This window comes from Bos taurus, chromosome 1 (assembly GCF_002263795.3).
Source record: "Bos taurus isolate L1 Dominette 01449 registration number 42190680 breed Hereford chromosome 1, ARS-UCD2.0, whole genome shotgun sequence".
Taxonomy (NCBI): Eukaryota; Metazoa; Chordata; class Mammalia; order Artiodactyla; family Bovidae; genus Bos; species Bos taurus.
Genome location: NC_037328.1, coordinates 1,679,795 through 1,694,857, shown reverse-complemented (window position 1 = coordinate 1,694,857; position 15,063 = coordinate 1,679,795). Strand labels below are relative to the sequence as shown.

Sequence of the window (15,063 nt, the reverse complement as noted above, 5' to 3'; positions counted from 1 at the left end):
ACAACCTCTCCCTGGGGGGCTCAGCTGAGATCCGTGATGTACTGCGAGTGGCCCACCCCTCTGGGGCTTGGGCAGGCATCTGTATTTCCTGGAGCCCAGGAGAGGAGCTGCGCCCCCTCGGGGCTAGGCCTGCACCCCCTGGCTCTGCCTGAGGTCCAGCCCCACTGTGGGCAGGGCTGTGGGGTCCATCTCGTCCCTGAGGCTGCTGGCTGGAGGCCCTGCTCCCCGGGAGCTCCTGAGGCTTGTCTGGGCCGCTGATGCCAGGCCAGGAATGCGGGATCCACCCCCCACCGACCCCAGGGCATCTTTCAGTCCCCACGTCCAGCCGTGGCCAGCTAGTGAGAGCGTGAGTGCCTTTGCCCAGACCCCCCAGCTGAGTTCAGGCCGGTCCTCCAGAGTTTAGCGGGCCTCCTTGTAAACCTGTGCGTGGACCCAATGGGGAACCCCGCTCCCGTGCACCCCCTCCCCCCAGGCAGAGGGAGGACCACCTTCTTCAGAAACTCTGCGGCTTCTGAGCCTCCGAGCAGGGCTGCAGACGCCTCAGGCCTTCCCGTTGCTCCGAACAGATCGGTGCGTTGCGTGTGTTTGAATTTCAAGCTAACTGTTTGCTTTCTGAACTGCTTCGTTTTCTGCATCTGTAGATCTTTCAGAAACCCCTGATGGAGTCTGAGCTGCTGACAGAAAAAGAGGGTGCTATGATTTTTGTTAACTGGAAGGAGCTGATTATGTGTAATATCAAACTACTGAAGTAAGCCTCTCCTCTCTAACCCCCGGCCTGGCTTCGCGCTCACACACTAGCACCCCCGCGTGGCTTCACGCGTGTGTCCTCTCCGTGCATGCCCCCCCTGCGTGTCTTCCTATATCTTTTCCTCATTTCTGCTCACAGGCACCATCCCTCTTTCTTGCCTGATGCCTTCTAGAATCACAGTCCCAGTTTCTCCCTGGGGAGGGTGGATTTCTCAGGTCTCCCAGTTCCTACTTTTACCGTGGTTCTAGAATGAACAGAGAAGGGCTGATCCTGGGTTCTGATCCCTGACCGGCCCCACCCAGGGTGAGCGGCAGCCCTCGTGCCTTCCCTCAGACCCAGGATCCACAGGGGGACACGTTGGTCTCTTGGGACTTTCTTGCCTCCTGAAGATGGGAATCAGTGGGACCGTCCATGGCCACGGTCCACAGTGGTTCTCAGGATGTCCCTCTGAGATACTGGCCTGAAGCAGTGGGTATTTTATTCATATTTCAGTTCCCAGTCGCAGCTGCGGGGCCAGGGAGAAACACTGGGCCAGGTGTCTACAGACCTGGGCTTGGAGCCCAACTCACCGCCCTTCCTCAGTTTCCCCACCTGTAAAAGGAAGGGGTTGGATTGTATCATCCAATCCCTAAAAAAAAAAACCAACAAACCTCCAAATCTGTGTCCACCAGGCCTCCGTATAACACTTGCTAGAACACAGATTAGGTCCATGGTGTCCTGGGATCCCAGAGGCAGCACACAGGCCCTGGGAACTGGTGGTTCCTCCTGATCTCTAGGTTCGTGTAAACGGGAAGCAGCTCTTTCCTGGGTGTGGTCCCTGGGATTTGCTAAAGTGATTTCAGCCCTCCACTGTGAGCGTGTTTGGGCGTGGATGAAGGGATGGACAGAGCGGTGCAGCAAGGTGGACGTGAAGCAAAAGCAGAACATCCTCTCTCTGTACGTTCTAGAAGACAAATAATCAAAGATGACGGGATGAGGATGGTTTAGAGGGGGTATTTCCATTAATCTCCCTTGAGAAAGATTCTGCAGAGTCTTCTAGCATAGATCTGAGTCGGATTCTTGGGCTCTCAGCCCTGCTGTCGCCCACCTGCTCTGATTGCCACCTGTGCTCCCTGAGCCTCAGTGTCCTCATCTGTAAAGTGGGGTAGTAACCACCACATAGGGTTCTCATTAAGGAGCATTTAGACACCAAGTGCCTGGTCCACAGTAAGTGCTGGGCCTGGGCCTTGGGGTGAGCTGAGTACCCGCTCTTGCCTTCGGAGAGAGGCTGCCTTGTCACTTGGGGGCAGGTGGGCTCATTTATCCCTGAACCTACAAGTACTCAACCTAAAGGGGTGGGAGATGAGTTCTTTTGAAACGCACACAAAGACCTTCTGTTGAAAACACACCTACGCGCTAACACTGCTTTCCTTGGGTGGGTGTGTGAGGGGTGGGGAGAGGGGAGACCTGTCTGATGTTCCAGAGAGCCCCTAAACCCCACCTCAGCATCCCCCTTGCTTTTCTGTTGTCTTCGCACTTTAACCCTCCCTCCTGCTCCTGACAGGGAACTGGAAGCCCCTTTTTTGGGCTCTGTCAAGGCCAGGCCCGTGTGCTCCCTCCTCCTATCAGCGCCGATGCGCTCCACAGCCCCAGAGGTAGGAACTGAGAGCACTCTTGCTGCTGCGGAAACGAGCTCAGAGAGGTTGAGTGACTTGTCCAAGGTCACACAGAAGGGGATCAGGGCCCCGGGCTGCTCTGTGGATGACACTCAGGGCCCTACTAGGGGTTCCACCTGGTTCTGCCCTCGATAGAAAGCAGGTGAAACCAGAAGGGAGGCATCTCAATTTTTCATCCGGGCTCCAGCACCTTCTAGCTCACTTTGGGCAGTTATCTCAGGCAGATAACTCCCCGACCCTTTGTTTCAGAAGCTGTAGGATTGCAGTCAGAGCACCTGCCCAGTCTAGCATGCAGGGTTATTCCAGGGAGCAAGTAGATCAGGTGTACAGCTGGTACCCTGCCAATCACGGCCCCATCAGGCATCTCTGACCCCCATCTTCTATCATCTCTGATGACCTGATTGGTTAGTTTGGCTAAGCTTTTCATCTTCCAGATAAAATATTAATACTTGTATTTAGAAAGAGCTTTCTGGAGACCTGATTTCTTTCTTTCTCTTCTTGTTTTTTCCCCTTTCAGCATCTTATTATGAAAAATTTTCAAACATACCAGGAAAAATGGAAAGAATTGTATGATGAGCACCCGTATTGTAGATTATACAATTTCACTGCTTAGACTTACCTTCTTTGTGCAAAGGACTAATCCCAGCAATGGGAAGATTTAGGGCTTCTGGCACAATGGAAGAGGGAGGCATTTGAGGATAAAGAGAATTTAAGGCAGTGGCTCAGATGGTAAAGAACCTACCTTCTATGTGGTAGACCCAGTTTCGATCCCTGGGTTGGGAAGATCCCCTGAAGAAGGTGAAGTTGCTCAGTCGTGTTCCGACTCTTTGTGACCCCCGTGGGCTGTAGCCCACCAGAATCCTCTGTCCATGGGGATTCTCCAGGCAAGAATACTGGAGTGGGTTGCCATTTCCTTCTTCAGGGGATCTTCCCGACCCAGGGATTGAACCCAGGTCTCCTGCATTGAAGGCAGATTCTTTACCATTTGAGCCACCAGGAGGGAATGGATACCCACCGCAGTATTCTTGCCTGGAGAATTCCATGGACAGAGGAGCCTGGTGGGCTACAGTCCATGGGGTCGAAAAGGGTTGGACACGACTGAGCAACTAACACTTTCACTTTCATTCCCTGGAGGGCTGCAGTGGACAGTCACTTATGCACCACTCCTGATCCAAGGGCCAGCGACAACTTGTACTTAAAGGGGGACATAGGGTTTATTAAACAGATAAATAAGAAACAAACATAATGAACATAAAAGGGAGCTACCTGGGGCGCTCAGACTTCTTACTAATGCTGCTTCTGGGCTCTCTTACCTGTGAGCAGAGAGCTGAGAAATTTGCCTTCGAAAGCAGAGTAGGACAGAAGAATCTAGAACCTTTTACAGTTAGGAGCTAGATGCAGACCCTTAGGAGTGGCTATTAGAAGAGATAAGAGAAGGGATGTAGAAGTGAGATAGGGCGTGTGGAACCAAGTGCTGGAAACTGTTTTTATCGAGATCTTTTCCTGTTTCCTTGCTTGAAGAAATAAAAATAAATGAAAGAGCTTCTCCAAAAAAAGTTTTTCTTAAATATTAAGTATTCAGTTTCCAACTTAAGTATGATAAGAAGAACATACTACTACTACTACTACGTTGCTTCAGTCGTGTCTGACTCTGTGCGACCCCACAGACGGCAGCCCACCAGGCTCCGCCGTCTCTGGGATTCTCCAGGCAAGAACACTAGAGTGGGTTGCCATTTCCTTCTCCAATGCATGAAAGTGAAAAGTGAAAAGTGAAAGTGAAGTCACTCAGTCGTGTCCGACTGTTCGAGACCCCAGGGACTGCAGCCTACCAGGCTCCTCCGTCCATGGGATTTTCCAGGCAAGAGTACTGGAGTGGGTTGCCATTGCCTTCTCCAAAGAAGAAGATAACAAGAATAATTTAAGAAGAAGAAGACACAGTTTTCTTTAAGGCAGAAAAACAAAGAAAAATGGATTAGAACTAGAAAACATACCTTGAATAGATAACTAGTGGGAACCTGCTATATAGCTCAGGGAGTTCAGCTCCATGCTTCATGATGACCAGAGGGGTGGGATGGTGGTGGGGAGGGAGGCTCAAGCAGGAAGAGATGTATGTACAGCTGATTCACGTCACTGTAGAGCAGAAATTAACATGACATTGTAAAGCAACTATACTCCAAAGAGAGAGAAGTCGATCAGCTGTGTCCAACGGTTTACAACCCCATGGACTGTAGACTACCAGGCTCATCCATCCATGGGATTTTCCAGGCAAGAATAGTGGAGTGGGTTGCCATTGCCTTCTAGGGGATCTTCCTGACCCAAGGATTGATAGCAGGCAGACGCTTTACCATCTGAGTCACCAGGGAAGCCCAAGGTATACTATACTCCAAGGTATACACCAAAAAAAAGATACCTTGGTGGGTAAAGACAGGATGGGGAGAAGGAAGGACTTTGGCTGGGCATGGACAGGGTGAGAGGGGAGATGGGAGTGCCTTGGAGGAGGGGAGAGGAAGGCCAGCAGGGAGGGCAGAGCAGAGGGGCTGGGGAAGCCCCTCTTGGCGGAATGGCAGGAGACATCTGGAGCGAGGGGGGCCAGGAGCCCAGGGCAGCTTGGAGGTGGGGCTGCTCTTGGTGCTTATACTCTATGGGCTCTGGAGTCAGATCCCTCCCCCACCCCGAGTTCCAGGGTTTCCTGTCACCTCTAAGCTGTGTGACTCTGGTCAAGTGACTCGATTGCCACGTGCCTCAGTTTCCCCAACAGTCAAGAGGGATACTGTTGGGGTGGCCGAAAGGTTCATAACGGATTTTTCATACCATCTTACGGAGAAACCTGAATGAAATTTTTGGCCAACCTAATAAGTCATACATGTTAAAAAAAAAAAAAGTGTTTGATGCCTAGGACACATTCATGAAAGCCAACTCTCTTGCCCGTTCTCTTGATCCGCAGACTTCAGAGGGTTACTCTTTTGCTCAGCAAACAGCGAGCACTCCAATGCGTTCACTGACTGATTTGATTTCTGTCACAGTTGAAGACCTTGCATGTATTGAGCTTTCTGTGAGATTACGGATTAGTTCCCCAAAGGGCGGCGCTGTGGCTGCAGCATTCATGTGGCCCCTGAGCCCGGTGACCCCTGTTCCACCCACTCAAGCCCAGTCCTGTTCGGTAGAACATCCCAGAAGGAGGCCCGCAGCTAACCCTAAGAGGTGCCTGGTCCATTGCAGGCCCTGTCTGCCCCCCATGCAAGATCAACTCAAGTCTACAAGTGTGGGCCTCAGAACCTGGGACCCGGCTTAACTTCCTCAACACAGTAATGATCCGCGTGTCATCTTTTTCCTTTTCCCTTTTTCTTGTCTCCTCATCATTTAGAAAAAAAGAAAAAAGAGGGAGGCAGGTAAAAACACTTTTATTCCCTTGCAGAAAGACTATGTTACTCCTCATTGGAAAATCATGGAATGATGGAATTTCTTCCTGTTTCCATCTTCCCAAGTTTGTATTAATAACCTGGTTACTCACCGCTCTCGCCCCCCAGAATTGGTGGCGATGTCGCCCTTTAGCCAATTTCTACATGTTGGGAGATATTCCACACCAGCCACCCAATGGGCAGTTGCCACCTGGCCATCCTGGGGATACCAAGCTGCCACTCCTCATGCCCCAGCCAACCAGCAATGGCCAGCACCTCTTCCCACAATGGCATCTGCTTAAGGAGGGAATAACTGGTTGTTTAGACCATATAAGGCACTGTCCCTAAAGTTTCTTTCCTTAGCTTGCTTGCCCAGTACAAAGATTTTTAAATTTTTTTCTTTAACCAAAGATGTGGGGGAAAGAAAGTGATCTGAAGTCTTTGATACTAAGACCGCAGCACCTTTGGGGAATCACATAGCCCTACCCACAACCATGAAGACAACCAGAGGAGTTCAGAGTAACGTCCTCCCACGCTTACGATGAAATCATGTGTTACGCCATTCTGTTCTATCCAACCATGTGTTGATCATCCATAGTCACTAGGGTGAGCAGGACTCGCCCGTGGCCTCCCGTGCTGTGGCCCCGCCTCCGGGTACATTGCTGTCCCTGTTGTGTAGAAGCACAGTACCGTACCCTTCTTATCGTAGTTGGTTAGGAGTTGCCATACAAGTTAGGAGGGTGAGATGCACCGTCCTGGCTCCCACGGCCCCAAGCACTCAGACTACAGAGAACTCCTGAACAAGCACTTTGCAGCCCCTCTGGTCCCCTCTCAACTTCCAGGTCCATTGCTCCATTAGCATATAAATAGCCTTCTCTCTTCAGAGCTCTCTTAATCCGGTCAACTGCAAGTTGGCCACAGGAGTGAAGCAGTGAAGCACAGATAGTTCAGCCCATCATTTAAACCTGGCTTTCATGAACATAGTGGGATTCTTTTCCTGTGGCAGTTGATTTGCCATCTGCATTGTGTTTTGTTTGATCTGAAATTGAGCCTCCACGGCCCTTGGCCACAACAGCTTCCCTTGGGTGACAGCACTGGTCCTGGAAATGGATTCAGGGCTGGGGCCAGACCAGCCTGGATGGACCATGCATCAAGCAAGACATCCACCCAGGGATCATGTCCAGATTATTTTTCTTTTTAAGAAAGATTCTATATATTTCCACACGAAAATATTGTCTTTTATACTGACTTGTTTGGCAAAAAAAAAAAAAATTTTTTTTTTTTTTAGTCTTTCTTTCTAAGAGCCAGCAGATAACCATCATGCCAAAAAAAGAAAAATGCCCCAGGGACACCTCTCTGTAGCACTAGACTCATTTCTTTTTCTGTCCCTTGTCTCCCACATAGATGCTTAGTGGCCCTGGGTTTGTGCCCCTCACACACATCCCATTTCTGTGCCACCTAGACGTGTGCCATGTTCCCATCAGAGAACGCGAAGGTGGGGTGCTCACTTGCTGCGTTTCCGTGCAGAGCGCTGAGGGTCCGCAAGAAGATGTCTGGGGAGAAGATGCCCGTGAAGATGATCGGAGACATCCTGACGGCCCAGCTGCCACACATGCAGCCCTACATCCGCTTCTGCAGCTGCCAGCTCAACGGGGCCGCCTTGATCCAGCAGAAGACTGACGAGGCCCCAGACTTCAAGGAGTTTGTCAAAGTGAGGAGCCCTGGCTCAGCCGAGCCCCTGCCCCCGCAAGGGGCCATCCGCAGGCAGCTGGTGTGCGGTCGCACGTGCACGGGAGGCCAACAAGGGCGAGGTCTCAGCTGCACAGGAGGGGGGGCTGGCCCCACTGCTGGGTGTGACTGGGGCCGTGGGGGTGGGTTTGGCGAGGGACCAGCGCTGACCTGGAAACTCCAGTCTGCAGTCCAGGTGCACGTGGTGTTCTTGCAATACCGATTTAAAATCCTTTGTCTCATTTTCAGGCCTAGCAGGACTGGCAGGTCTCAGGTCTGCTATTCTGTTTAATCTGAGTATCTTCATTTCTCTGCTGCTCTCTGCCCTTTGCTGCAAAGGGAATCCCAATGGACCCTTTAATTTCCCCGCCCTAGTTGGTTCTTTTCCATGAGCTCAAGCCCTAGGAAGTCAGCGGGGGTGAGTGTGAGATGACAGGACCTCTGCTTTGTAGGGTAACCAGGGTCTGGAGAGTCATGTGTGACCAGGGGACATTATGGGGAGGGGACCCCAAGCTGCTGGGGGCCTCGGGCTTTGGGCCTGCTGCCCCGGGACCCAGCCTTGGTGGGGATGGTCCCTGCTGGCGGGGCCAGGCCCCCCCCCCATCAGCCCCCACCTCTCCCAGAGTGGAGAGAGGAGACTAAAGTGACTTGTGCTAAACAGGCACATTCTGATGAGTGGGCAGCAGAGTCAGCATACTAACGACAAGCTTATCTTTGTGCCTTCTGGATTTGAGGTGGGGGGAGGCTTTCCCACCCTCCCTGTAACCGTGTTTGTGGCATCATCACTGAGAGGGGAATGTGCCATCTCTTCTGGGCTACAGCATCACGTGTTCTCGTTCTTTCTTTCTCTCCTTGTTTCTAATATTAAATGCTTGGATTTGCTATCCAGTGAATGGAACGTCTAAAGTCATTCTAAAGAAGAAACACGGCCAAGAAGTAGGCCTAGGGTGGGCTGGAGACTGGAGGTAGTGCTGGGCTGGTGGGTACCATGGGCCACCTGGGGGTCCCCCCAAGGGCCAAGGGTCTCCCCTGGGCGCAGGCAGAATGAGTCCATCACTGCACGCACTTGAACTTCAGGGAAACGCTGACCTCAGCCCAGGGAGGGGCCTTATTCCCCCCCCCTGCTCGTGCCTCGCCTCATCACCTCTCCCGGCCTCATCCCTGTGGGACTTTGTCCTGCCTTTGGCAGCTGCAAAGAGTTCCTGGAATAAGGGTGTCCATGGCTGGACCGGGTCCAGGTGCTGACAGGCCCTAGGGCATTAAACCTGTTCCTAAGGCATTAGCCTGACCAGAGAGCTGTCACCATATAACCCCCGTGACTTATAGAACAAAGAGTCACCTTTTGGTGCAGAAGGACTATTGTCCTCCAGTTCAGTTGACAAAAGCGGAAAGAAAGAGGTGAAGGAGTCCAGAGTGGAGACAACCGGAGTCCCAGGGGCCTGAGCATCTCGTCTCAGCTTCGCCATCCCCACCCTGCCTGGGGGCTCCTACCCGAGGGTGCAGTGAGACTTGGGACTTGCAGTGTCTCTGGCACTCAAGGGCATTCTTTTTCTGACCCTAGAGTTTTGCGACTCTCCTTGTTCTAGGAATGCTGTAGAGTTTTGGCAGGTATCCAGATGGGCTATTCTCTGTAAAGCTAGAATCTCATCTCTGGAAGTTAGGAGCCTGGAAGGTCTGCGGGACCAGGGAGCAGGGGTTAACCCTGCCGCTGAGTCACACCCACCGTCAGCTCCCACCCTCCATCTGAAACATGCCTCCCCCTGGCCCAGGGCAACCAGCCAGGTCCTTCCAGCTCCAGGCTCCCCAGTTGTCATCCAGATAAATGAGACAATGCGATGGGTGGGGAGTCATGAATAACGGTGTGATATCACTACCGGATTTTGCAGACTTTTTAAGTACATTAAAAATATATATATCTTTTTTTTCAGAGACTGGCCATGGACCCACGCTGTAAGGGAATGCCCCTGTCTAGTTTTATACTGAAGCCTATGCAACGAGTAACGAGATACCCACTGATCATTAAAAATGTAAGTAACTGCCTTGCCTTTTCAAGCAGAAGAATGCTATCTCAGCAGGTCTGGGATCTGGGGTCATGGGCAGGTTCCCAGCCAACACACTGGGTATCTGTTGTGTAGAAACCGTATACCAACAGGCTGTAGGAGGTGTCTGCATGGTAACTCCGAAAGAAAAGCTGGATTACTGTGAAAGTGTTAGTCGCTCAGTGTGTCTGACTCTTTGCGATCCCCATGGACTGTGGCCCACCAGGCTCCTCTGTCCGTGGGATTCTCCAGGCAAGAATACTGGATCTCATAGCCAGTCCCTTCTCCAGGGGATCTTCCCAACCCAGGGATTGAACCTGGGTCTCCTGCATTGCAGGCAGAGTCTTTACAGTCTGAGCCAGCAGGGAAGCCCCAGAAAGGTTTATTGTGAACAGAGCTAATAATACACACATCAGCTGTGCAAACAAACACGTGGCTTCCACCTTGTAAGTCAGTTCTTTCCCTAATACAGGCAGGGTCTTGATGCTTTGGTTTTCCTAATAAGAAAGAGAGAAAAGTGAAAAGAAAGTGAAGCTGCTCAGTCGTGTCCTACTCTTTGGGACCCCACGGACTATAGCCTATCAGGCTCCTCCATCCATGGAATTTTCCAGGCAAAAATACTGGAGTGGGTTGCCATTTCCTTCTCCAGAAGATCTTCCCCACCTGGGGATCGAACCCAGGTCTCCTGCACTGCAGGCAGATGCTTTACCATCTGAGCCATCAGGGAAGCTCTAAGAGAGAAAAGAATACAGTTTCCACCACTTGTCTTCAGAAAGCCATTGTGAGATACTCTATGTTGATATTAGATGATTGTTGTTCTCCTGTCATTTCAAGAAAGCCAATGCCAAAAGAAAAGAAGAAATTAGGGTTTCAGTGTGCCCATCCTTAAAGTGAGTGAACAGACTTGGACACCCTCTGAGCCTGTGATTCTGTAAGCACAGGGAGGCTGGCTTGTGGAGAGAGGTTTTAGATCTGGTTCCTTTCAGTGAGGAATTTAGAAACCCACATCTGTAACTGGTGTGCTCACTGCTTCCGAGGTGTTGTTGCCTCTTGAGTCTCTCAGTGGCAGAGTTGGGAAACATATATGTGTGTATACATCCATACACACTGTTACATACACATAAGTGTACAAACATATATTTAAGATCATATATGTATATGTTAGAAGCCATGAGTTCGCACCAGTAGTTCCTGTTCTAATCTGATATCATAGAATTTATTCTAGCCTTCCCCCTTTCTATGTATATAACTCCCTTCTCCATGAGAAGCCTTGCTCTCATTATCCTCAGTATATTTACTTATTTGCTGAATCTGCTTATATGTCACAAGTTTCTGTCTCATGTAAGCATCTCCTCAGTCCAACCCCGGTTCTACCCCACAGAGTACACTGTGGTCACATTGGCTGAGTTAAATAATTACTTTTGAAAGACGCTTTCAATCTACCATTTCCTTTTCTCCAACATATGGTTACTATTAAACTAATTCAAAACTTTGTTTACTTTCCACAATATTTAGTTGCAAATTGATGTTGGAAACAAGTTTTTAAAATAGGCGTTCTAGATCTAGTCAATGGGAAGAAAAACAAAAACAAGAGAAGAACTAAGAAGCATACGTATTAAAAAGGAAAAAACAAATTATCATTCTTTGCAGAAACATGATTTCCACCCCCTTGAGAACCCAAAAGAATGATCGGAAAACTAGCAAAACTAAGAACAGAATTTTAAAAGGTGGCCGTTACAAGATACAGATGGAAAGCTGCAAAAAATATTCTTTATAATAGTAAGATGGGGAAATTCTTAGCACGGCACCAAAGACAGAGCTTTAAAGGAGTTAAAGTTGCAGCAACTTGAAAAAAAATACTTTCTTCTGGGAACAACTAGATGTTCATTAAGGAGAGTACTTAAAGTGGTGAATCTGTACTATGAAAGAGACTTTTATGTGTTAGTTGGAGTGATATCTAGAAAATGCTATTAAGTAAAACAAACAAACAGACAAAACCCCTCACAAGCCATCCTGCAGTAGGGTCTATTTTGGAAAAACTCTGGGTGGGTATTAAATGTGTGTGGAGCATCTAAAGGGATGCCCTTTGCTCTGGGCATGTTTCCCTCTGAGGCAGGAAAGCAGAAGGGAGACAGCACAGTGGTTCTCAATATTCTGTATTATTTGAATCTTGCATATCAAGAACATTATTATTTGCATAAACATTTTCTTAAAAAATTCCGTGTAACAAAATATAACAAACATTAAAAGACAAAGGACAGATATAAACTGAGTAAACACTTTAACTGTATCCAAGTAGATACTGAAAGATATAGAGATCATGTGTGTATGTTTGTATCTAAAGCATTCTTACAGCTCAAAAAGAAAAAGACAAATACCCTGATAGAAAAATAGGTTTTAAAAAAAGATAAAAAAGAAAAATAGGTAAAATCTTTAACTAGGCATCTCTGAGAGGAGTGTGGAATAGTAGTAAAGCATGTGTTGTTAGGAACCAGGCTGCTTGGGTCCGAATCTCCCGTACCACTGCTGCGTGTCCTTGGGAGACTTAGCTTGCCTCTCTGGGCCTCAATTCCTTTATCTGTAAAATAGAGGCGTTGATAGTACCTACTGCGTGGTGTTCTGAGAAAGTTAAGTGAGTGAATGAATCTATGTCTATCTGCCTCATACTAAGCAGTACATAAATGTTAGCTTTCTCATTTAATGTACTTATGCACTAAATGTACACAAAATTCAAATTCTCTGATAATGAAAGAAATGCATAACTAAACAAGAAAATATATTGCTTTTGGCTTGACAGGTGCGCATTTATTGGAAGGACTGTGAGTCCACAGTGTTGGCAGGTTTGCTCATGGAGGGTAGACTGGTTCAGCCTTTGGAGGGTGATGTATACATCAAACTCCATGTTCTCTTTGGCTCAGCATTTCCATCTCTAGGAATTTATTCTAAAGAATTAATCAGAGAAATACTGAAAAATATGAAGTTTTATGCATTGTGGCTCATCCTTACAATAACATATTATAGAATCCTATAGAAAATGATAAATATACTTCAATAAAAAATTTTTTTAAATTATGATTTAGATTCATGTGAAGTGATCATCATATGATGATCTATAATTCATATATATTAAATAACATACTATAACTGCCATGAATTGGGGAAAAAGAAAGTACAAAATGGTAGTGTAGTATGGCAGTGTGATCCAATTTTTATTCTTAAAAAATTATATGTATTTGTATCTGGGCAGAATGTATTAACAAACAGAATGTGTATGTGTGCTTAGTCGCTCAGTTCAGTTCAGTTCAGTCGCTTAGTCGTGTCCGACTCTTCGCAACCCCATGAATCACAGCATGCCAGGCCTCCCTGTCCATCACCAACTCCCAGAGTTCACTCAGACTCACGTCCATCAAGTCAGTGATGCCATCCAGCCATCTCATCCTCTGTCGTCCCCTTCTCCTCCTGCCCCTGATCCCTCCCAGCATCAGGGTCTTTTCCAACGAGTCAACTCTTCTCATGAGGTGGCCAAAGTACTGGAGTTTCAGCTTTAGCATCATTCCTTCCAAAGAAATCCCAGGGCTGATCTCCTTCAGAATGGACTGGTTGGATCTTCTTGCAGTCCAAGGGACTCTCAAGAGTCTTCTCCAACACCACAGTTCAAAAGCATCAATTCTTTGGCGCTCAGCCTTCTGCACAGTCCAACTCTCACATCCATACATGACCACAGGAAAAACCACAGCCTTGACTAGACGGACCTTTGTTGGCAAAGTAATGTCTCTGCTTTTCAATATGCTATTCTCAGTCACGTCCAAATCTCTGTGTCCTCATGGACTAGAGCCTGCTAGGCTCCTCTGTCCGTGGGATTCTCCAGGCAAGAATACTGGAGCAGGTTACCATTCCCTTCTTCAGGGGATCTTCCCAACCCAGGGACTGAACATGTGTTTGTGTGTCTCCTGCATTGGCAGGAGGATTCATTAGCATTAGCGCCACCTGGGAAGTCAGTGGACAGGAAAGACCGAGATTATTATCTGATGGCACAATTAAAGGTGTTTTTTTAGGCTCTTTATAACTTTATAAATTTTCTGACTTTCATACATTATACAATAGTACTTTTACAATGAGAAAAAGCAATATATCTATTTTCATTTTTGAAAAAAAATGAACTCACACAATCTGCTATGTGGGATTCCCATCTAGAGCAGTGGTCCTCAGACTCGGTTGTACGTTAGAATTACCTGGGAAGCTCTAGAAAATTCCAATGCCTGAGTCCTACCCCTGGGGATTTTGATATGGTCAGAGTTAAGGTCAGGACTTTTCAAAGGGATTTGAATGTATAGCCAGGATCCACCCAGAGCTGGAGCTGTGGTTTGGAAATGATTGTGAAAGTTGCTCAGTCGTGTCTGACTCTTTGCAACTCCATGGTCTATACAGTCCATGGAATTCTCTAGGCCAGAATACTGGAGTGGGTAGCCATTCCCTTCTCTGGGGGATCTTCCCAACCCAGGGTTGGAATCCAGGTCTCCCGCATTATAGGTGGACTCTACCAGCTGAGCCACAAGGGAAGTTGGGGAACTCACAATACCTAGATTGGGTGTTTTTCCCAAATCGAGTGCCTACTTAGGACCTTAAACCAAAGTATACCTTGGGGATGAGATATTATTCAGGGTAAAACCCACTTGAACTATTTATATGTGGACAGTGTTAACCACTGAGTCATGTCCAACTCTGTGACCCCATGGACTGTAGCCCACCAGGCTCCTCTGTCCATGGGGATTCTCCAGGCAAGAATACTGGAGTGGGTTGCCATTTCCTCCTCAGGTGATCTTCCCAACCCAGGGATCGAACCTGCATCTCTTATGTCTCCTGCCTTGCAGGCAGATTCTTTACCATCTGAACTATCAGGGAAGCCTGTATATGGATAAGGCATGAGCAAGTGCACACTCAACATGCCCCTACTACATTGCAAAGTGGCTTAGGATGCTTCCTCAGTCTTCGTGTCTTTCCCCACGAGGACTGTTTTCAGTGTCCTCAGACTCCTTTGAGAATCTGATGGGAGCACCATCAAAGGGCCAGGTACTCTGCAAAGTGCTTTCTTGTATCAAGCCACGTAGTCCTCCCAACAACCTTATAAAGGAGGTTCTGTGTGCTGTGTTTAGTTGCTTAGTTGTGTCTGACTCTTTGTGACCCCATGGACTGTAGCCTGCCAGGTTCTTCTGTCCATGGGATTCTCCAGACAAGAATACTGGAGTGGGTTGCCATGCCCTCCTCTAGGGGATCTTCCCAACCCAAGGATCGAACTCAGGTCTCCCACACTGTAGGCAGATTCTTGACCGTCTGACCCACCAGGGAAGCCAATACTGGAGTGGGTAGATTATCCCTTCTCCAGTGGATCTTCCTGACTCAGGAATTGAACCAGCATCTCCTGCATTGCAGGCAGACTCTTTACCAGCTGAACTACAGGGAAGCCCAAAGGAGGTGCTAGTAGTATCCCTATTTTT

The 15,063-nt window shown here is 48.4% G+C and overlaps 1 protein-coding gene and 1 non-coding gene across 7 annotated transcripts in view; one reads left to right on the top strand and one right to left on the bottom strand.

The window, feature by feature from the left end:
• Positions 1-15,063, top strand: part of ITSN1 (intersectin 1) — a 253,901-nt gene that overhangs the window by 213,865 nt on the left and 24,973 nt on the right. For 5 of the 6 annotated variants that reach the window (XM_024993603.2, XM_024993592.2, XM_024993595.2 and 2 more), the window contains 3 exons: positions 642-748; positions 7,329-7,512; positions 9,458-9,556. In XM_024993603.2, the coding sequence (XP_024849371.1) occupies positions 642-748; positions 7,329-7,512; positions 9,458-9,556 (390 nt within the window). Of the gene's footprint in view, positions 1-641; positions 749-7,328; positions 7,513-9,457; positions 9,557-15,063 lie in introns of those variants that run through there. The other variant, XM_059890010.1, reaches the window with a different exon arrangement.
• TRNAC-GCA (transfer RNA cysteine (anticodon GCA)) lies at positions 10,224-10,295 on the bottom strand. The gene has a single exon. It is a non-coding gene; the product is annotated as a tRNA-Cys (tRNA).